The sequence below is a fragment of the Glandiceps talaboti genome, chromosome 15 (assembly GCF_964340395.1).
Source record: "Glandiceps talaboti chromosome 15, keGlaTala1.1, whole genome shotgun sequence".
Lineage (NCBI taxonomy): Eukaryota > Metazoa > Hemichordata > Enteropneusta > Spengelidae > Glandiceps > Glandiceps talaboti.
In genome coordinates, this window is record NC_135563.1 from 19,850,020 (window position 1) to 19,876,067 (window position 26,048).

The following is a 26,048-nucleotide window of genomic DNA, read 5'->3' on the forward strand; positions in this document are numbered from 1 at the left end:
ATAATGAATGGATAAATGAATGAACAAATGAATGAATGAATGAATGAATGAATTGATGGATTGATGGATGGATGCATTAAACAAATTTTGGGTAAGTTTTGGTCAGAAGGATATGTCCTTAAATTATGGATTGGTAAGATGCTTCAAAATGTTCATCTCACTTTCAGGTTTACTACATTTTCTCTTAGTTAGGAAGCAGGGTGGGAATGGAAAACTTAGAACTCGCATAGTTGTTTACAAGTAACACTGAGAAGCATTTGTTAGGTGGAAGCGTAGTTCAACTTCATCAAGTTTATAAAGTAAAGCTTATGAACAATTTCTTAGTATTCAGTTGACATTTCATCTTTAGTGGTATCTTGTATTTTGATATGAACAATGTTCAAGAGCTTTCTCTCACTAAAGGAGTGGGGGATGGGGGTGGGGGGAGCAATATTAGACTTAGTTAGTCACCTATACAAAAGTGTACGTACACCACTGTTCTGGCCAATTGTCTCTTATCATGAGGTTTTGTAACTGAATAGTCAAGCAGAACTTTAAAGGAAGGAAAGACTTGGTATATTGAAGTCTGACATCAAGTATAATATTAGAAGAACAGGTGCAAGTTCTACAGAAGTGGATAGGGGGAAAAAGACTTTAAAGAAGTGAAAGTTTTACAGGACTGAGTCACATTTATTGGAAAGAGGATTTCAAGAAGAATAAGATTTACTACGAACTATTCACACTGACTGAAGAGTTAGACAAGTGTATGTTCACACAGAATCAATTCATATTTATTGGAAAAGTTGGGGGGGAGGGTTGTTAAAGAAGTACAAGATTGATAGGATTATTAAGTTTAAATACCAAGTTACATTCACATTCAAAGGTATACTTTATAATTCATACCTTCACCTAGGCATTATTAGAACCAGGAGAAAAAGGCAGAAAAGACATGAAACATTTTGGTTTTAGTATAAAAGACAATGTTAAAGACATTAAGTGTTTATTTCATGCTGATGCCCCTATCTCAAATCTTAAGTATATTAATTAATTACTTAATACTTTCCAAGATATGTATATGGATTGCCTCTTAATTATTATTGTAGTAAAATACAGTAATTGCTATTAATGTGTTGCTATTTGATATCCACATTAAATGTTCAAGAGTCATACTCAGAAGTAAACTTTTACAAAAATGGTGATATATGGCTGAACCACTTCTCAAATACACTGACTGATAAACTTCAAAGGGTGGCTGTAAACTAATTCCGTTCTATATTGTTTGAATTTCAGACCAAGTGCAAAGTATTGATATGGATGCACACTAGACTATAAGATACGCCATATTGTATGGGTTGACCGATGCATAAGGGTTGAGGGCACCCAATCACGGCGTACCTTATAAACTAGATGCACACATCTACAGTTGTATAGCGGTTCATCACCACACTAGGAGCTTCAACAGAGATTACTTGATGCGTTTTTCATTGATTTTGCTTTACTGAATGTGACTCTTGTTTGATCATCAAATGGTAACACATTAATAGAAATCATTGTATGAGATATACGATTTGTACTATTACGCATTAATTAACATCACAGTACAAGTAACAGGATTCAAAATGTGCAACAAGAACTTTGATAATGATAAGATTGATGAAAACTTTCATAAAATTATGATTTGTGAATGAACATGAAAAGTATCAAAAATCTATACAAAATATCATATGCATGTAAAATTTGAGAATAGCAAAAATTGAAATTCAAAATTGCAAAAATTGGAAATGGCAAAATTTTGAAATTGAAACTTGCCTTCATGCACATGGTTCAAAATGGGTGATTACATGCATAATGAATTTCTTAAGATTTTTTTCATCTTTAAATAAATTTGTTGATTAAAATCTTATCAATATGTACACTTGATTACTTTCAAAGATACATTCAATTGTATATACTTTAATTTGATATTAAGGACGTTTTAGTTCCGAAAAATTAAAAATATTATTTTTTTAAAATATTTTTTTCTGACTCATTATCTATAAGAAGAAAGACAGGTTCTTGAGACTCAATACACACAAAAGTATAAGCACTTAGCTGAACATTGGTGCATCCAAGATATAGACAGTAAGCTAACAGTTACTTTTTCATTTTTTGTACTTGCATTGCAGTGAAAATGCACACCTGTCACAGTTAGTTAAATGTTGGTAATCTGAATGCATCTCATAGTTACTGTGGAGTATTACTACCAACACATTTGGAAAGTTCTTTGAAAATTTTATTTAATGCAAATATTCAAAGCTAGTGATCAAACTGTTATTCTATGCATAATAATTAACAAGAATAGTTTCTCTGTATTGGTTTCAAGGTGGCTTTCAGAGAGAGAAAAAGAGTTCTTCATGTACCAGAAATTAAGATAGGGATAAGTGGACAGCTATGTAAAATGGTAGTATATGGACAATATTGGTCAAATGTGGGTTCATATGATCAAAATGCAAATGAGCCACAAATTTTGAGGCAAATAGACGTGCATGTAATTTGATCAAAAAATTTGTTTCTGAAATATTTCAAGATGTAGTGGTATTTGTACATGGACTGTACCTTCGTCATGATCATGTGTATCATGATCTACCCATAAGGAGATAATTATCAGGTGGAAACAAAAGGACACACACAAAAAAAGATACACAAACAAAAGACACACACAATACAAATGTACTATTAGTACTAGTAATAACATCAACAGCATACTACTATATTAGTGTACTCCAAAAAAAAATCAAAGTATTGGAAATATGCAAAATGAAGAGTAGTATTAGCAGTTTGTTTCATAGTTATGGAAAATATATCACACAACACACAAGCAGAGATGAATAAAATTAAAGTTGACAATTTTTGAAATATAGCAAGTCTTTGAAGTATATACACCATAGCCACCATGTAACAAACTTTGGTAGAAGTAATAGTCAGCCTCAACAATATATTAGTATGTCAATCCACCATTATCATGTCCTGATAGTGAAATCATCAAAAGGAATAGGCATGTAAACATTTACATCTCAAGTTTTGTTAAAAGGCGGCTATATATGTGTGTGTTATATATATGTATATATATATAAACCTAAGGAAGATTTTTTCACAATGCAACATAACCTAATTCCAGTGTTCACAGCAGCTGTTTCATATGATATACAGTCCTGTCCGGATGGTAAACAGCTGGTTCTCCAGCTTCCTTGTCATGGAGTTGCTATAGTAACACGCCATTCATATGGTATCCATAATTGTATGACAGTTTTAATGTATCGGTTTTGTTTTCTACTATTTGTTGCTATCTCATCCATGAAATAGGAATGTAAGATGTTTGGAGCCTGGGGTTTCAATCTCATGCCATGTGGACTATTCACTGTTGGATCAATTAAACTTGTAATACATACTGTTGGCCATATTCTTTGAATACCTTACAGATATCTATCACTCTTGCTCTTGGTAATATGACTGTGTATGTGATGACAAATACGTATCAATCCTAAAGGCTATGGTAACATAAGCTACAATTCTACCATATTTCATTGGCAACAATACCAAAAGCTGAAACGGACTACATGTACAGTCCAAGTTCAGATCCTAGTTTCTAGGCATAACTTCATTAAAATAATGAATCAATACATTATGATAATGGTTGCCTGATTCCTTTTCCTGGCTCGCCAAGGTTGAAACAGTTAAGTCATTAAATATTCAGCAGTTTCCTGGGATTTTTAATTTTTTTTCCAGAGTTTTGTTTTCAATAAATGTCACTTCCAAGAATATTACTTGACTGGTGCTAGAAAGTCGACATGTCAAAGAATGGAAATTTTAACATCTTATCGTGGATAATTTCATAAATTTCATTTTCCAGGCATTTCCAGGAATATCAAAAAGTAAATTTGGCAGTAAAGGAGCCTGAAATTCAAGGACTTTCCTGGAAAACATTAGCCCTGCAATTATATGCTTTTACAATTCGGATAATTTCCTTTCTGCCTACATGAAATATAAATATAATGACTTTTGTGTTTTTATTGATATATCAAAACATACTGTATCAATAACAAACTTATTCCTGACCAAGGTCATACATTTCAAAAGTAAAAGAATAATTAAAACAAGGCATGAATTAATGTACTCGGCATTTAGCACGATAAATTTGAAAGGAGTCCCTTTAACTTGTCAATTAAAAAAGATAAAATTGAAAATGTCCATACACAGTAATATTACTGGCAAGGTTGGTCCTTTAAATATAACTACTGATGATACACTTATGACAGATGAACTGACTATATGACACCCTTAACCTGTTTCCTGTTAATAAACACTCGCTTGATCAGGATGGGCTTGAACAGTTTCAGGATTACATTATACATTTCATCTTTAGCATATGACATGTATTGTTCTCATCCCCCACCCTCAAAAAGTGTGTGACCATTACTCATGATAAGTGTCTTTTGAAAAAAGATGAAATACACTTGTGTGTGTCATACACTTGTTAATGGTAAGGTAGTTCTGGGTTGTATGATTCCTGTGGTCAACCACTGTCACATGACTAACATGTGACAGGCAAGGTACATGTATATATGACATGGCCGACTTTACAAAATCAACCAGGTCATTCACCATCACATGGTCATCACATGACAGACGTGGTACAGTAGACAGGACTGACTCTACTGTCACATGATCACCATGTGACAGTACACCAGACAAGTGTGATTTTCCAAAGTCACTCTGTATCAACAAAAACACATGCTAATTCTACATGAAGTAACATATTTGTATATAATCTATGTTAGTATGAGGATAACTGGTATTTGAGTCTAAATGATTTGGGAGGAATGGATTGGAATTAGTACTTGTTAATATAAGCAGTTATAAGGAGAGCTGAAATTAAATTAGAAAAGCATGCTGAAAAGAGAACTGAAGCAAGCATGGAGCAACATTGACTGACAAGAAAAAAGTACACAATTTCTACATAATACTGAGAATAACAAGAAGAAAAGTTTTTATACCATCATCTCCCACCACAGTGACACCTCCGCCAGTATCATCTGTACAAACAGAAACATTTGTGAGGTATAAATCAGTGGTCACTTGACAGTAGAAATTTACAAGAACACAGTAACACAACAATGGTTATATATCAAACATGTACATGTATACATTGTGGAATTTATTGATGGGATGACAACTGAACATAACTTGAATCACAACAATGGTGAAGTACATACAAAACAACGAATCAAAAGAAAAGAACCACATTGAATGAATGAATTTGGATGTACATGTAGGTATAAGGAGGATTTTTTTTTGACAATCAATACAATGCTGCTTAGAGCAGTTAAGGTTATTGGCACGGGACAGCAGGATAAAATTATCACATCTTTAACAAGTATATACACATTGCAGGCAGTTTTTACTCCAAAGAGTAATATAAAGGCAGTAGTTACTTCAAATTGTCAGTATATGATATATCCAGAATTATGGCATTATGCATACCACCGGTATGTACCAGAGTATCTACCGCAACACCAGAGTATAGGAACACATTCAAATTACATTGCTGTTAATATATATGCAAGTGGGAAGGATACATAAATTGGGGAATTTTAACATCAAATTTACAATATTTGGTAGATGTAAATTTGGGTATATTAGGATGAGATTGGTACTATTGTCATAATGATATAAATGTGATGAACACTTCACTGTGACTCACAATACGTGTACATGTACAGTAGCCATACCTCAGCTGCTTGACATTGTGTTCATAAAATCTACAGATAGCCTCTGAGATAGAATCACATACATGTACACATAATGTGAAAACTACATCTGTTTCAGTTTAAAATATGAAAGTATCTGGGGAAAGGTTATGACCATGGGAACAGTTATAATTAGTGAATTTTAGTGAAGGCATGGTCAAATATGACATCGCACTGCAAAGAATAAAACAGCTGGTAAAAATCATTAATTATGATAACTCTTAATTGTTGCATTACATATTCAGAATAATGAAAATGTGACCTCAGAATGCTTACCTCTCAGTATAAATATATTCCAACCCTATTAATAATATTAGTCTATTTTCTCAAAATTTTAAGAAAATAACACAGAGAAGCAATAAGAAAGTTTATTCATCATAATGTAAATTTGTATATTGCAGGAGAGTTTTAGCTCTTTCACCACTGATTCCCACTATTGCAGGAATATGCAAGCACTAATACAGTGCTGGCTAATGCTATACAGAGCCATAGGGATGGGAGTAGTGGAAGGGGTAGGGGAGTAACAGTGCTGACTAATATGCTATACTGGAAATGTGAGGGGGAGGGGGGGGGGCGGTAACATACTTGTGTAGAGTGTTAATGGATGCAATAGAGAATTCCATTCTCACAAGCCAAAGTATATTTTTCTACTCAAGCAATGTCTTGGATAGTCTGTAAGATACAGACATTCATGCCACGCAATCAGCCAGCACTCAGGGCTGTAAACAGGATATATCATACACTCTATATCTTGGGCTGTGTCCTCATTGTAAGAGGCTTGTGGTTTATGACAATGTAGAGAACAATACTATAGTAGCTAGAACTTGGAAGGGGGTGTGGCAGTTCCTGCAATGTTCTTTATGCAGTAAATATACCACCAACCAGTCTCAGTGATAGCAACCAAATACACAATCTATACAGCTAGTACATATCATGTCCTACTTGTCAAACTTCAAGAATAGATTCATTTCACAAAGTACAACAGATCAAAGGTCTTTAACCCTAGAGGAATCATTAAACTAACAGTCAATTGATAAGTCTACACACTTTATGGTTTCGTTATCAACTTCTTAAGTTTTTCACCATCATGTGAACTCTTACAAGGAGCCCTTGTACCCTCCTACTTGCAATAGAATGTCTTAACTTAACCTTGGCATACATTCTCCACATATTATGTAGGTCTGTGCTTCCATACACAAAGTACAGTACAGAAGAATTTCAATGAAGTCACTTGCCCGAGACATTTGTTATCGTTGTACAATTGTTTCCCACCCACCAACCTACATGTACAGTCCATTTATCAAGTCACATGAAGTAGAAGTTGATGCTTACAATAAATTGAGAATGGTTTCAAGTGAAACAGAAAGGTAGAATTTATTTGAGTTCCCAAGTATTTTAAAACTGTATATAGCATATAGTAGGTTATCATCTATACGACATTGTATATGGTACATGCAATGTCATGAAAATCAATGTAAGTTTAAATGACCGGTTTCCACTCCTCAATTCTGTGGTTTCCAACAAAAAAAGTACTTGAATTCCTAAGTATTTTACTGTATATAGTGAGTTCCCACCCACAATACATTGTATATCATATGTCATGCAATGTTATGAAAATCAATGTAAGTTTAATGACCGGTTTCCACTCCTAGATTCTGTGGTTTTCAACAAACAAACTTACATTAAATTTGAGTATTTTACTGTATAGGTGGGTTCTCACCCACACTATATTGTATGTCATGTAATGTCATGACAATTCATTATACTTTGACCAATTTTCACTCCTAGATCATACGTTTCCACACATGAATAAAAGGAAAAATTAGGGTGAAACCTGTTAAAATTCATGGCACCATACAATACAGTGGCTCTACAGTACTGCTGTATACTAGACATTATAAAGGTGACACTGCATGTACATGTATTACAGGATCAAGCATTCATCAGGCACTCAACATACTGATAAAGGGTAAACACCCTGTTTTGTTATTTTTATGACCCTTGACACACCACATACAAGTATAAATGTCAATAAATTTCACTCCTCATTTACAGTAAGACATGCCTGCCTATTAATAATTCATAAATCAAGATGTTGGGGCATCGCATCTCTCTAAAATAACTTTCGAAATATTTCCAAAAAGTTTGTGAAAAGTTTACATGAGTTCAACTTCTAGAGACCATCGGTTTGTATACCTCTAGAGGTCAAGTTGTATGCAAGTATTATTTTAAATGTTGTAGTGTTGTGGTAATAAACTGAAATATTTACAGCAGGTCTCATTTCTTTACAGCAGGTATATAGTGCTTGAATGTGTAAAAGTTTAAGTACCTCCACGTCATGAAATAGCATACAGGGTCAATAGAAAGAACAATCAGGTCTTTATTGTACAATACATTGAACCAGGCAGAGTTAAAAACAGTGAAATCTACGTAACAGTCTATGCTCTCATGGAATGAGCTACAGTGTCTTGAAATAGATATGGTACTCCATGACCTTGTATCTGCCCTTCGGAGTGCAGTTTCTAGCCCTTAGATCTAAATGGGGTCTGGGATTTTTTCGAGCTAAAGAGTCTAAAACAAGAGAGCCAACACTATATTATTTTTGATTTTGCTTGGTCTAAAGTGTGGTCCGTCCTTTACCAAATCATAACTATGTCATTAATTGCCCCAAAATGTTGCCTCACGAGGACAAAAATACAAGTGAGAAAACTACATTTTACAATCCACCATTTTCTTAAATATGGAACTACTACAAATATATTTTGGTTTAAAATTTGATCTTCTAAAAACCTGTAATGGACTAAAATGGGATCTTGAATTTTGGTCAAAATAGGTCAAAAATGGTGTCTGGGGTTAGCAGTATTGGTCACACACCCTTAATACCAGAGCTGGCCACTATAAGTGTGTGTGTGGAGTTTCACTAGCTCCCAAAAGGTCAAAAATTATCACACAACTAGATACTAGGCTAAGTACATGCTATGAATGATACAATCAATCAATGCAGAGACTACACTAATAATATATTCACATAGTTTAGTTTAGGGAATGTAAACACGATAAAATTCTTCAAGAAACAATGCATTTTTTACACTAGTACAAAACATATGGACTACTAACAGTATAGAAATGTATCAACTTCAGCCAAAATAAATCATATTTTGCAGAATATTTAATTTTCAAGTTTGGCGAAATCAACCACATGCAAACTGTATCCTTATCTATTGACACTGATACTTCTTGTTGACAATTGTGTCTGTCTTTCAGAAATTTTGGACATTTGTGATAATGGTCATAGAATCTGACCCATTCCTGGCCCACATGAACATACATGTTAAAAGGTTATAACGCAAATAGGATGCACCTCAATACAATGTGTACACTGTCACACCAACTTGACAGATAATAGCAATTAAAGGTACCCATATTATTACATAAAATAATAGTAATATTATATTCATTGTGCATACATGCTGGTACCTATACAAATCTTTTATAACTATCAAATTTCAATGTACACATATTATTAAAAATGTAGTTGTTAACCACAATTGATCACTTAGCTGTCAAACCAAATCAAATTGAACATTTCCATCATTCCAAAGTTTCACTAGTTTTCTCATAACTATGCCAACACACTAACTTCTTCATGTGATATCTACAATGCATTCAGATTCACATGTAACTTGTTGCCTTGCTTTTTTTGACAAAGCATTGTCAATGAGTTTTTTGACCTTTCACATGTAAGGCCAACCATCTGAAAAATATCAATTACTGCTAAGACTAAAGTTTCTGTTTTCAACATGCAAGTGTTATCCTCCAACACTAGCAATGCACTTTACATTTTTTTTTTAATAGAAAGCCTCGGCTCTCTTGGCATTTAACCTAAAACACAGACACACCCATGGTCTTGTTGTCATCTCATTAGGGGTAAACCACTTTATTTCAGGGGTGGGCTAGAGGATTTTTGAGAAACAAAACTTTGTTGTAGGCTAAAAGGGAAATAATTATTGACAAACTCGAGACAGAACAAAACTTGGCTTCCAGGGTATGAGCTAAAATATTTGTTGTGCTGTTATAAGGAAACTAGCTACAAATGTCGAATTCCAAAGTAAATGGGTCTCTGGCTGGCTAAAGGGCTAGACGAAGATTAGACAAGGCTACTTGACTTCACATACTGACTTGTTGTTTTCTAGTCTGGATGCCAACATGGTCTCTAACTAAGGTGTAAATCAGCACGATACCGTATAGGAACTAGACTAGACTTTTTCAAGCCAGTCTAGCAGTCTCTTGGCTAAGAAAACAGTGATAATGGCTGAACAACATAACATATCTTAACCCCATGCTTACATATAAGACTTTATCTGGATTATTGACATCCACTATATGAGTGAAGGAACATAAATGTTATGCAGACCTCATGTCCCAAGTTATAGCCTACTTGGTGTATAGTTAGAGACATCCAATAACCTCTAGAAAGTCATTTGTCATTGAACACCACCATGATTTACAGGGACCATTAATGCAGACAATATTTAGACTATGCATGTACAAGACCAAGTAGCAATATATTACACTATTGTAGTTTGGAGAAACCACACAGTCAAGAAGGTCACTTATTACAACCACAGAACATGTATAAATTACAATCATTAAATATAATATTTGACTCATTTGACCAATACTAATTGGCTCCAGAAAACTCTCAGGTATTTTGCAATTCCCATTCTTGTCATGATAACAGCAATGAAGGCCATATTGACTATAGTGTCAGCCCTCACCCCACCCAAAACCATACCCAAACCCAAACCCAAACCCAAACCACTTCCCAACCCCATATATCTCATCTGCTTCATTCATACACAGATTGCTAATAACTTCAGAGTGTTTCTTCTTAAAAAATCCATGTATATACAGAAGATTTAGTTACTTTTTTGTCTTTATATTTTTAGTGCTATAGATTCTTTTGTAGTCTAAGTTGTGTATCTTGCTGATTCAAAGGTCAATAATTATCATTACATTTAATTATTATCACTTGAGTATACTACATTCTCTTTGCAGGAACAAGACTGCATTACAAATGATTTATAGTGAAACCTTTTCTTCAAGCGACACAATTTCACACCTGTTCTTTTTTTTAATTACAATATATTGAGAATGATTTCGCAATGAGAGGGCAGTCATGCGTACTCTATCCTGTTCATCAATTTCTGATGAGAATGTGTCTGTTTTAAACTGTCATTACATTGCACCTTACACATTTGGTTTTCTGACCTCTGACCTCTGACCTGTAACCTGTGCTCATTCCATACCCACAACTTTTGAACTTGATCAACCTACAAAAGCAGGGTTCAGTGAAATAAAATTCCAGGACTTTTTTATCAGTTTTCAACTTTAGTCATACTCCAGGAGTGTTGATCAGCAAATTACATTATATCTGTCAATGCATGTTATTAAATACATATTTCTTACTATTTAATCGGCACTTTACAACAGTAATGTCACTTGTTCAGTCGATCAATTTTCAAGGAGTTTGTACGAGTCAATTGTACTTTCCCAGAAGTTTCCAAAAAGTCCTTTCTAGGAGTATCCAGGAGCCCTGCAAATGGCACAAGTACATGCTTAACATCTATTTCCTATGTCATTGTCAGTTTTTAGAGATTGTAGGTGAACACTACAGAGTTTGGTGAATCACAAGAAGTGACTGGACTGTATTATGTCAGTGCCATGTCAAATTAGTCACTGTGGTGCCTACTTTGCATGTCAGTTCTACACTTGTACACATTCCATTGCAAATTCATTCAATACAATAAACAGATGAATATAGGTCAGATCCCTTGTGGCTCATCACATTATTACAACATCATTTAGTTCTCTATAAATGTGGCTGGTTCAATGACAGTCACATGTCTTAGTACATTTCTTTATGACTACAAGATTATAACCACAAATTTGACACATGTGATCATACTGCTGTTACTAAAGGACATAATTCTTCTCACAGCAGACTACTAAAACATATCCAACACAGCTGTGTTTTATACTATTAATCTTAGTACCTTTTACATGAACTTTGGTATTCTAATTTATCCTTTGATATATTACTCAGTTTGTCCAAATCATTAATTATGTAAATTACAATGTAAAGTGTACATGATCTGTTTAACAATTTATTGTACCTCCTGCAGACTTCATATCATCCTGAACAACGCACTCAACGTTATCAGGCTGAGTCAATTACTACTGTGATACGAGAAGATAATATTATGTTGTAATATATGCCTTACATTTTTTAATTTACAGATGCAAATATCAGACACATACAATGACAGACAGACAGACAGACAGACAGAGACACACAGAGACAGACAGACAGACATGCACACAATGACGACATACACATACACACACATATACGCATGCACGCACAGACACACGCACACACACATACACACAAACACACACACATTACATACATACATACATAAATACATACATACATACATACATACATACACATACATACACACACACACACACACACACACACACATACATACATACATACATACATACATACATACATACATACATACATACACTTAATGCATACAAGAACAAATAAATTTTGTCTTGTATTTTATTTATTTATTTATTTATTTATTTATTTACAGAGATTTTAATAATAATAAGATCATACTCAGATAACCTGTTTAGGTAAGTGCTAGAGTCGTCCACAGGGCTTCTCTATATGATTACAGGGCCAAAATGAGAAATTAATTTATCAAAAAAAAAACAATTAACTTTAGTTCAATATGTTTCTCTACATCAACATAACAAGTTGGGTCATAAACGTTCATGTGTGTTGTATTGTACAGATCGTTTTAGTCTTTCATTTGTATTAACCACAATGCTTGAAGTTCACTTTTTCAAAATATCCAAAGTCCATGGGGAAATATTTATACATATACAATGCCAATAGTTCAACTACATTTTGTTTTGACATTCAATTGCTTATCTTAAATTACATCTCTCTATTTTCTGCATACACAGATAACTCTTGAGAATTTGCTGGAATGTGCTCTGTTCCTGAAATTACACATCCAATTTTTAAAATTTAACAAGAGGAATGATAGTAATTTCAGTTATCATTATTTATAATTTTTCAAAGTAACCTTTGCAGCTCCAATTTTCTTTTTTTAAATATCTACTTATAAATTAATGCGTTGCACGAGTCACGCATGAAATCCTATTTTAATAGCGTTAATGGACCTCTACTGTCGGTGTACAAAACAGTGTCACCAAACAAAACTCTAATAACACAGTAATTACACAAAATAAACACATACTACTATTGAAATTAGTATTCTAATATCTGAAGCTTATCAAAATGATATATTTTCCACAAAAAGCACCATGCATCGTAAGCCAAAATACGCATAATTTTCTTTCAAGCAATGTCCTGATATTTAACACTAAAATCTTTTAAAGGTTGGTGATAATGAATACTAGGGTAAATTTTGACAGTGAAATCTTTTAGTTTTACTGAATGGCAAACTGTTATTTTATTTATGCCTGGACTGAATTTTTTTACTGACTTAGGATTGTTTGTACATATGATTTGAAAGAAAAGAATTTTTATTGCAATCTAAAATTGTGATTCATCATTTTGGCAATAGGACTCTAAATTTTATTTTCACCACATGGAAAATACTTTCGAATTTGTGACTTTTGTGAACGTAAAGATGAACACTGATTTTATTGTACTCGAAAAGGCAAGTTATAGTCCAGCAACTTGGCTATCTAACTCAACATACTGGCTTGACAGTATTAGCCATAGACTTAGCTATCTGACTTGACAGTATAGCCCAGAGACTTGGCTATCTGACTTGACAGTATAGCCCACAGACTTGGCTATCTGACTTGACATACTGGCTTGACAGTATAGCTCATAGACTTGGCTATCTGACTTGACATACTGGCTTGACAGTATAGCCCAAAGACTTGGCTATCTGACTTGACATACTGACTTGACAGTATAGCCCAGTGACTTGGCTATCGATTTGACATACTGGCTTGACAGTATAGCCCAAAGACTTGGCTATCGATTTGACATACTGGCTTGACAGTATAGCCCAAAGACTTGGCTATCGATTTGACATACTGGCTTGACAGTATAGCCCAAAGACTTAGTTCTCTGACAACATACTGGCTTGACAGATCTGACAAATAACACTGTCAACACAGATATAGCCCAGTGTTTTTTCTTGAGAATGACATTGCCAAATTAGGCAGCCAAGCTCCCTATCTGCAGCAGTTATGTTTTTGATGTATAAATTGACACAAATATTTTTCAAAGTTCAAGTACACATTAGTATTCTAGTCACTTACACTGTAAAAACTAACAACACACTAATAAATCAAATACAAGTTTATGAGCATGTTTCAATATGGAAATCCTGGATACACACAGGATAGTATTCTTTAATAGACTATTAAATATAAGAGTCTCCTTGCAGGAAGTTGATGAACAATGTCTACATATCAAATATGGAGTAAGTCCATACAAGCACCTGCTAGTACAACCTACATGTACATGGTCAATCCTATGTCAACAATTGATGTGTAAATCTCACCAACCAACCAACCAACCAACCAACCAACCAACCCATGCCAAGATGTGAACATGGTATCAAATCATCTCTGCCACCATAGTTTGAGATTTGATGCAGGATAGCATTAGACTACATGCTAACAACTAATGTGCAGCATTCCTTCAATTTTTGAAACGAGACAAAGTCAATATTCAATATTACATGTCGCCAATGTCACCCAGCATTGCCAGCAACTGACTTGTGAAATATCATCATGCAATATCTGTAGTAGTCTAGTTCCTATACACTATCATTATGATTTACACCTAGTTAATAGAGACTACGCTGGCATCCAGACTATATCAGCAACCAACATTTGAAATCTCGCAAACCAGTGCCAACATATAACTGATGGCACAGTGTAAATTCTCCCTCAAGTTTTTAAAAATAGCATCACAAACCGTAAATGTTACACTCTTTCGTCAATATTACACTTTCATGTGACCTCGTCAATGATTCAGACACATATAAATGAAATAGTACAGCTGAGAGTTATAAGACGTCCCTACAGACTCCAAGACAACACACAGAAATGCCGTAATGCTCAGCTTGACATAACACCTGTACAGGTATCTAAGAGATAAATCTGATCTGAGAGAATCAATTCCCAAACCACTGACACAGTCATCAATCATACATCGTCCCCTGACTATAACTTTCACAATTTCTTCTTGTGCTATTCATAAATTCCATATGACTCTACATGACACCTTTGACGATGATCTAATGGACTTGAAGGGAACAGACAGCTTTTTGCATGACACATAAATGCAAAAATTTTTAGACATTAAACTGGCTATATTACTCAGTAATGCGAAATGATTAATCATACCATGAAAACTATTACCAGAGTAAACCAACTATTATAAACAAAAGTTGTACATTCAAGCTCTTTCACACAATATACAACTTATATAATAAAAGATTATCACCTCCAGAGTTGTTACCTTGAAATTTACATGGTATGCCAACTCATATTCCAGAGCCATAATGATTATGCAATTGCCAGTAAAGTGGATATCTTGTATACAGTATGCAAACTCATACTCAGCTATCAAACTCATATTCCAGGGCCCATAATGATTATGGCCTTGTCAGTAAGGTTGATATATGGTTAGTAAACTCATAATCATGGGCTATCAAACTCATAGTCCTGGGCCCATAATGATTATGGCCTTGTCAGTAAGGTTGATATCTTGTATATGGTAAGCAAACTCATAATCATGGGGTATCAAATTCATAGTCCAGGGCCCATAATGATTACCGCCTTATAAGTAAGGTTGATATCTTGAATGTAACATAGTATGCAAATTCATAGTCATAGGCCATTAAACTCAAGGGTGACATCGTGAATGTTATATGGTCTGCTTATATCCAATACTTCTATTCAATGGCTGTACTTAAATAGTATCACCTTTCCAGTACGGATAACTAATATCCAGTATGTTATGAATAATATAGAAACTGCCTATCACTATGCAAGTAATTGACTTTGTTGATGGATAGCTAGATAACTACATAAATTTTGATAGCATTTTAAATAAATAATAATTCTGATAAAAATGTATATTTAATCATTGATGTATCATCTACCGGTACTTCATATTTTCACGTACATCGAAACTCAGAGGATGTACTCCCTAGGACATTTACAATGTCTAGTTAAATGTCAGGGAAGGACTTTTGACATTCAGAAACTACAATTATTACCTTTCAAGTCAAATATATGTTGTTATACCATTTCACATCATTTGAATAACAATAAGTTTCAAATACAGTTTTTGATACATCAAAAGGGTGGAAAGAAATTGCTAGATTAAGTTATTTCTGACATCAAAAATTGAATACATAGACACTCAGGTCTCACAGATTACAAAGTAAGTTATTTCATCAGATGTCAGAAATTGAACATAAGACATTCAGTTCCCACATAGTTTGCGAAATAAATTTATTGCACCACATGTATGAAATTGAACACGGGATGATCAGCTCCAACATAGATTACAAAATAAAGTTATTCCATCAAATATACAAAAATGATCACGACACACTCAGCTCCCACAAAATAAAGTAATTGCAGCTCCCATACACAACTGTAGAATATAAAATAAATTTATTTCATCAGACAACTACATGTATCATGTAGTTAATTTTAAATTCACTCTCCACATCTACCTGACGTTGTATTCATGAATAAGGATTAACATACACATACACAGTGCTAGATGATCACTACTGAAACGTTGAATGATTTATCTCACAACCACGCCATGATTTACCCACCACTATTCACTGACTTTCAAATTAAATGTTAATTGTACCCTGTAACTTTTTATTAGTTGATTTCTTTGAGCCAATCTTCAGAATTTATGTTCTCACTAGATTGGTGATTTACTCCTGTGTAAAGTCTCACAGATGATCAGTTTTAGCTCATAGTGGGTTGAATCATAGCGTTACTTCTTTCCACATTGTGATCAGTATTTTAAGTGGTGTTTGAATTCGGACATAATTGTGGTTGATAAAACTGATAGTAAATGGTGACAGTAGTCTAATTCCTATACGATATCATTGCGATTTACACCTCCACTCACAGTGGTTTAATAGAGGCCAAGTTGGCATCCAGACTATGATGACAGCAAATCATGTACAAAATCCTATTTTCATCCACAATCAAAACAAATTACGGTGATAAAAGTAAACCTATCAAAATCAAATCAAGGCTCAATTCTATATGCCATTAAAAGTACATCAAAATATGTACATGTACTGAAATATTCTGATTGGACATGTTGATATGCGAGGGAAAGCCATGATCAGGTGTATACCTGTACATGTATGTGGCTATTAGAATCACAAAGCTATAATGCTACAATGTATGTGTTTGATTTGGGAACTCCAGTACCAGATGACGAAAATCTGATAAAATTTGTAAAGATTTTCATGCTATGTACCATAATTATAGTAGGGAACTTCAGTACCAATTGGGGGAAATGTAACACTGGCATGGATTTCCATACATTGTGCTGTACTTTTACTTAGTGAGGAACCTCAGTAACAGGGAAAGAAAGTTGATACAAAATGCATAGATCTCTGTATCATTGAATCATAATTTGGAAAGGAACCATTGTAGCAGATAGGCGGAAGTCTGGAAAATTTAGCATAGATATTCATATACATGTATAATGTACCATAATTTTGGTGGAAAACTCTGCTATTAAACAGAGAGAGAAAGATCCCGGTATCATGAATAATAATTTTGGAAAGGAACGTTGTATCAGGTCGGGAAAGTCTGGTTAATTTTGCGTAATATTCAATAACATGTACCATAATTTTTGGTGTGGTACCCTTGTCAAAAACCCTGTGATTTTTACCAACTTAAAGGCCAACCTAAGATAGAACAAGTTGTTTTATTACAAGGTGTACAACATATACATGTAGGAAACGACGGACATTAAAAGAGGAGGACTGGAAACTGCGGCATGACATAAAAGGACTTCCTTTTACCATGATTACTGAAATCTAACTGTTATGTTGACACCTAGATATTGATAAAGGAAGATGTTACTAGTTATCCAAGCCTACACTTCCGCTACTAACTTTTACTCAACTTTAAAAAGTGTGGTATTTGTCACCGAACTAAATACATTAGTCTAGACACGGTCGGTAGATTTTAATATCTTTTCAGAACTTGAGATTAAGCCACAGATAACCTCTAGATTAAAAAATCAAAGTGTTGTTAAAACACAAGACAATGTGTTACACGTAACTTTGGCTAATATTAAGTCAAACGTCAACTGACTGCTCTCATTTGCGGTAATATATGTTTTCCAAAGGACATCACTTCAGATATGCTTCACAGATAATGCAGTTTCCAGCTTTTCTCATCTTCTTTCATCAATGGGATTCTAAGTCCCATAATGAACATTCCAGATAATTGCACCATATGATATTACATCAACAAAAGATGATGAAGATTGTATCTACAAACACTATTTTACCGATGAGAAAGTAATAATTTTGTAATGGAAAAGCATGGTCAGCACTATACTCAGGGCAATACATACATTGCTTGTTATTAATTCCATGATTCCTTGATAGATGAACACTGTTTGCTGTATTTATTGCATGATTCCTTAAACTGCAATGACACTGTTTGTTCAGAAGTAGGAGATGTGTCACACTGTCAGATCCCATCATACCCATAATACCTCAAGGTACTGGGACAGACATGGCGCCTGACTGAGATTACACAGATGTGTAGTTTCAAGTTGTGACCAACTTAAAACTAACAGGTATTTGGGTCACCAGAGACTTCCTGCTATATTGAAGGAGATACCTGTATACACAGTAAATACATACTAATCATGGCTTAGTTGAAGCTGACAATAAGTAGCTAACACTGAGGTCATGTCTGAGGTCACATGAGGAGAGAGATTGCAAACTGCAAAAGAACAGAAGTCATAACGATATCTAAAGTCGATCTTACCTTCATCTCCACCACTGTCACCCATACCTGCTTTCTTTGGAGGCTCATATTTCAACTGGAGAGTTAAGTATGCCTACAAGCAAGTCCAAAAGAAAGAAAAATCCATTATACTTCAAATAGATCACAATGATAAATTGTCTACAATCTTCGAAATTAAAAAATAAACCATAAGTATGGGCAATGAAAATATTCAGGTTTTTTGCATTAAATTTTCTATCCAGTTACCTTCATTGATTAACCTGAAAGATCCAGATATTGTTTCCACTTACAACTACCGACATCAGACTGTGTATGAATGGAACCTGTTGCAAACAGTACAGTAACTGTACTGTACTAGCCTCAACTCTGTACTGTACTAGCCTAACTCTGTACTGTATATATGCACCAGCCTCAACCCTACTATACTAGCCTCACCTCTGTACTGTACTAGCCTAACTCTATACTGTACGCACCAGCCTCAACCCTACTATACTAGCCTCACCTCTGTACTGTACTAGCCTAACTCTATACTGTACGCACCAGCCTCAACCCTACTATACTAGCCTCAACTCTGTACTGTACTAGCCTAACTCTGTACTATATGCACCAGCCTCAACCCTACTATACTAGCCTCAACTCTGTACTGTACTAGCCTAACTCTATACTGTACGCACCAGCCTCAAGCCTACTATACTAGCCTCAACTCTGTACTGTACTAGCCTAACTCTATACTGCATGCACCAGCCTCAACCCTACTATACTAGCCTCAACTCTGTACTGTACTAGCCTCGATACTGCACTAGCCTCAACTCCAGGTCTTATTCTCAATTCTGGAAAATAAAACAGACAAGCACAGACAAAATACTAGTTATTGAATGAATCCCTCCTGATAAAGACTACTGTTGTCAAACAGCTGTCATTTTCTTCATAAACATGAACTGCTACATTTATCTAATAATTACGTACAAAAATGGAAATAAATGATATCATATCAAGCATTCACTATTCAAATTATTGCTCCATTACTTTTTGTGAATGACAGGGTATGTTTATGCAGATTTATGACATTTATTTTAACATCCACACTCGCGCAAAAAGTTACGATTTAATGTTGATGTAAGGTTTCATTAATGCCGTACTTTATAAATACATGAAAATAATATGACCATTATAACAGACGACAGTTCCTTACATACAACGATATATCAATGTATAAAAACTAGTAAAACTGTCAACTACTGGTATTCACCAATAAATTCATCTCATGTGTTTTCATCAATGTTATCTATCTTCATGATGGATTGACGGCACACTCAGATACTTTCTGATTTACTGCTGGTAAATATATACAGAAGCTGGAATTGAATTCCACTTTTGGCTCTGACAATTTCAGTGCATTCTATAATACACTGGTAAACTTACATTTTACTGTGTGCAAACCAAGCTGTACACATTCCAACAAAAAATACAAGATTTACTTTCTGGTTGTTCTGTTTAATGACTGCACACTTACGTCATCGTTTCTAGGGTGCTCAAAATATGAGTTGAAACTTTCAAAATAACCATACATTTTTCCCCTCAATTTGTCATAAATTCCAATGAAGGCTTTCACAGGTATAATCATTTTATTCCCAACATTTTTTCTTCATTCAAATGGAAAATCCTCGTGACAATTTGTGTTGAGTTGCTTGGATAAACATAAAATATTAGAGAATAATGTTATGACAGATTCATACCTGGATCACAGTTTATGTTTTGTTACCAGTAACATTTATCAAGACCTAGATTCATATTTTTCCTGAAGTATCTGTTACATTGCCAATAAATTTATATAATTCACTTTTCACTCCGATTGTTTGTCTTTTGTTTATATGCCAGTAACTTGTAGAAGCCAGGAGAGATTGAAATATGGTTCAGATATTATATCTTGCTACCAGTAAATAATACAGAAGCTATGAGGAATCTGTACTTTGCTCAGGCAATTTCTATTTGCTTGTCATTGGATAAGTTTATGTCTGACTCTCATTGAACCATGTACACATTAACAGCTGATGAAAAACATATCAAAAATATGGAATAAAGAATCAACACATTAAGTTCAGAACTGCTATAGAATTTCTATTGTGTTATTTAAGTAAACATACATATGTTGTGATATGATTCATGTACAGCTCATACAGTGTCTTTGGTTGCAAAAACTTAGGTACTCTAGCAGATTGATTTCAGTTCCTGGAGTCTGTTTTCATATAAAATAAACTTACAGATATCACAACAAATTTACCTACACATGTAGAGTTTGCTATTTGACCTTGAATACGGAGGTCAAAGTCAAAGGAACTCAATGTGAGAGTCCCCTCCGGGTGGTGCCCACTGGGGCTAGATATCATTACTTGAAATGTTTGATAACACAAATTTGCCTATTTGACCTTGAAGACTTTCAAAGTCAAAGGGCAAGGGCTTAAAAGAAAGCTCATATTTGATAATGTGGGTGTAGGCAATTGAATGGTGTCACTACGAATTCAACATCCAAAGTTATGATAGATATTGTGAAATTTAATGACAAATATGGCTGTAATTCGGCCAAATTTTGATTCAGTACCAAAAAAGTGACCTGCATATCCCTCACATACCTTTGTGCCAAGTTTGTTTAAAATCAGTTGGTGCATGCCAGGGATATGAGGGTGAATGCAAGCATGGACATATAGTCATAGAACCCAACTTACTAGCCTCCTCCTGGCGGTGCCCATTGGGTGCTAAGAAACTTGATATCATATTTCAATATTGTTGAATATTATACTAAGTACATACAAACACTTACCTGTGTGGCACGTTTATTGCCATCAAGTAGATTGACATTAGCATGGGTTGCATGACTTTTTGATTTAATAAGATCTTTTAATGGAACTCTCGCTGTTCCCAGCAATCTACAGAGAAACAAAAAAAAAATAAGAGAGAAGAAATACGTTATTAACATATCAATGTAATAATTCAAAAAGATAACATTAGAACTGTGAACATTGATAATTTATAGCAGTTGTACAGGTACCCCTACTGCATTACTTGTCTCATATGAATGCTTCTTCAGGAAATGACAAGAATCTCCTTTGAATTTTAATAACCATACCATAATGTACATGTACTGGTGTTGAGTTGTTCGTATTTGAGGTGGGGATTTAGTAAGTGCAGGTTTTGCCCCAGGAATTGTTTATATTGCAAAATTCATTGATGCAACATGTTTCTTACATGGATACAATCATAAATAATGACATCAGTGTGTCATCCGGTGGGCCATGAGGGACAGTCTCTCTGAAAACAGGAAACTACATCACTGCCATTGATGCCAAGAGTGATGAGATCTATACATCACACACATTGCTAATTGAAAATACTTGTACTTAGACATGTACTAGTCTGTGACCATCAAGTGATATGAAATACATAAACATAATTTGCATATTTGACATTTGTCATACCATGCTAGGAAATATGGAATATGTATTTACAGCATTGGAATCTAACATACTATAACACTCATTTCCTATCAGGGGCCATCAAGCAACATGAAATACAAGTACATAGACATGTACACAATAATTATTTTATGTGTGGCATTTGTCACATTTTGATAAGAATTATTAAACTTTAGAATATGTACAGCATTGAAATCTAATTGAAAATACTCGCACATATCAGTGACCATGAAGCAATATGAAATACATAAATCTATAATACTTTTTTCATTTTTCATATTTACAGCATTGAAATCTGACATATACTATTGAAAACACTCATATTTCATTAGAATCCATTGGGCAATATGAAATACATACACATGTATACAATAATCTGTATGTAAAAGTATACATTACTGGGACAAGCCATTAAAGAAGCAAGTCCACTTGTTATCAAAGAGTACCAATATTTACACATGTGATGATGGGCTCTTACATAACACAAGTAAACAGTGTAGTTCACAGCGTAAGATCATTTCTAAGGAGTGGGTCAATTGAGGCAAACCTTATCTCCGTCTTATATCAGTTGTTATCAATTTATTAGGCTATTATAAGTAACACTACAAACAGCTTTAGAGATGCAAACAACTTTTATGACACCCGTTTTGTTTTCGTCAGGCAAGCCCGCGGGTTTGTTGCACTTGTATATGTATGACTTTTCATGTTGATGTACGCTCATCTATGTACATGTATGTTACTGTACATATCAACACTGATATATAAACTTTTGAGACACTATACACTATTGATAATTAGTAGAAAAACTGAAACGTTCATCAACACCTGTCATTGCCTGTGGACTTGTTAAGTTTTGTTTCCACTAAATATCAATGATGTGTCAGCCCTCAGGGTTTCTTCTGATAGATATATCGCCGTCGCTAGCGACCTCCGATTGACTTCACAGTGAGCAGAATAGCCTGAGGGGTCTAGCAGGAATACTAAAGTTTTGATGTCTATGTATGCAGAGACTTTTTCATATTATGCTCAGAAATTTGGAGTACAGATTTAAAGTACTGAACTTAAAGTCTGACATACAATGTCATGTATGGCTAATTTGCATGTCTTAATTGACAGCAGTAAATGTAATTGTCAGTACCATCAAGTGGTATGAAAATATACATACATGTATACACAAATACAATAATCATAGTACAGACTCAAAATATACATTAACCTAGGCTCAAGGCTTGTAGTTGACGATAATATTAGCCCAAATCAATTTTAAGATAGTCTAGAGGCTATCTGTGGCTTCAATCTCTTATCTCCTCATCTTGAGATTTGAAGCCACAGGTAGCCTCTAATCTAAAACCAACTACCCCTTGTACAAACGGTGAGCCTGGAGTCTAGGGTAAATATACATTTACAGCATGAAAATCCTGCCATGTTTATTTAAACCTGATTATGATTTTGCATAGCGACATTCAACCCAAATTGAATCCAGTAATCATGTATACATCATAGCTCAACCCTTAGAGTTGGTTCTAATCACATAATGATGCTATTGACATCATCTCACTGGGGGGAAAAAATGTAAAACCTAATATTAGAATTTGTGCTTTCTTTCTGGTCAAACATTCAAAGTAAACATCTGCTAGTGAAATGCTGGGTGTGGTAGGGAAAAGGCAAGATTCAAAAATATACACACGACTGGGTTCGATGCTAATCTCATCAATATTTCTTTGTATTAAGACAAATATAATACTGTACATTGTTGATCAACTACCTGTACTATATTCCTTTTTTTTAATTATTAACTTTTCTATTCTTCTTGTATTTTGACACCTTTGTAATTAGTTAGTTTCACAAAGAGCTAACTAAATGAATAAATTAATTACATAATGTTTTACAATTGAAGACATGGCATTAATATTGGTAAACTGCTTTCAAGTAATGCTTTTAAACCTTACAATGGTTGCTGAATCTTAATGATCAACAGTACAGAATGATTCAAACTTATTGAAAAAGCTTGCGATGAAAGGTGCAAATAAGTCGAGGATTCGGACTTGAATTTTAATTCAGGTTCTATTCAGGTTTTTATATTTGCGCATTTACTAACAATTGAAGAGACCTGCTAAAAGACTTGCACTCCTTTCTCTACCTTGCACCATCCATTTGGAGTAGAATGCTGATAAATCACCTGGGGAACATGTGTAGATTTAGTCTACTTCCTATACGACGTGTTACAATTACTACAATCATCTCCACTCATGCATAGGGAAAGTCGTTATTCTAGCACGGAAATCTGTGCTACCCTCACTGGACAAAGGGTAAATGACATATGTCAGTAGTAATCCTTCACAAATTGACAGGCAGTTGCAATTGGTTAGTTCCCTCAGACAATTGAACTCCACCTCTCCAGTCTGCAACTAAATCATGTGGGGATGTGATAATGTCATCACGTTTATATAAATGTAGTCTAGGGTAAGCACAGATTTCTGTGCTAAAATAATGACTTTCCCTACACATAACGTGTCGTATAGGAACTAGACTAGTCTAAGACTTTACCTACTTTACATACCACTCTTGATAAAACACTGGATTATACACATAAATTGAGAAGAAAGACACACAAGCTATCAATCAAACCTAACCCTCTATAACAATAGACATATTTCAAACTGCTAATTCATCATCCTAATCAAGTACACAATTTTGCAATTTGTCAAATAGTTGAAACTCAAAACATGTCACTGTAGGTTATCTTTATCATCTACTTGTAGATTATTTTGACATATACAGAGAAAATATACATTTTATATTATACTTTATTTACTTAAATAACTACATCAACACATAATATTGTTGACTTTTTAAAATACAATTATTACTCTAAACACATATGTCAAAATAATCTACAGTACTTTGTACATTGTATTAAGTTTTAAAACGCCCACAGATCCAACCTGTTAGTGTACTTACATGTACCTACCACTCTACCTACATGTACCTCAGTAACTAGTCTATCTGTTAGACCTTGGATGTTCTTCCAATTGAATACGACACACGCCCGAACATCGCTATCGAGGATGGAACAGCCCTCACTGCGAACTTTGTTCGCTTATAGTATCGAAAGAAAGCTGAACGTCTAGCAGCAAGACTACTCAGTAACCTGTTTGTCTGCCTGCATGTATGCATACAATGTACACACATACACACACACGTACACACACACACACACACACACACACACACACACACACACACACACACACACACACACACACACACACACACACACACACAATAGTATTCTTCCACAAGAAGAATCCATTATAACATTTGCATTTGTCATGTCAATGACGCTTGACTTTGTTAAATGCATGCTGACATAATGGTGTCAGAAATGTAAATATTATTAGCCCACACACTCCCTATAGGAATGGGTTGTTGGCTGGCTGACAAAAAAACGCTTCAAATCAGTAAAAATAAAATAACTGGACTTAAAGTTTAGAAATGTCTTCCCTTCCTAGGGGGATTTAGAGAACTACATGTACGTAGGATAAGTGGATACTTAGGAGAAAAATGGAAATATATATAATCTTATCAATTTTAGTAAAAATTAAAAATTTAATGAAACAATTAACAAATACACTGTTGCACAATAAAATATACTTTACTATGGAACGGTATTTAAGAAATGAATGCAATCTTTCGA

At 34.3% G+C, this 26,048-nt stretch overlaps 1 protein-coding gene across 13 annotated transcripts in view; it reads right to left on the minus strand.

The window, feature by feature from the left end:
- Positions 1-26,048, minus strand: part of LOC144446168 (myoferlin-like) — a 137,605-nt gene that overhangs the window by 88,906 nt on the left and 22,651 nt on the right. For 12 of the 13 annotated variants that reach the window (XM_078135916.1, XM_078135906.1, XM_078135905.1 and 9 more), the window contains exons 4-6: positions 21,700-21,805; positions 18,903-18,975; positions 5,013-5,051 (exon numbers count right to left, since the gene is read on the minus strand). In XM_078135916.1, the coding sequence (XP_077992042.1) occupies positions 5,013-5,051; positions 18,903-18,975; positions 21,700-21,805 (218 nt within the window). The remainder of the gene's footprint in view (positions 1-5,012; positions 5,052-18,902; positions 18,976-21,699; positions 21,806-26,048) is intronic. The other variant, XM_078135908.1, reaches the window with a different exon arrangement.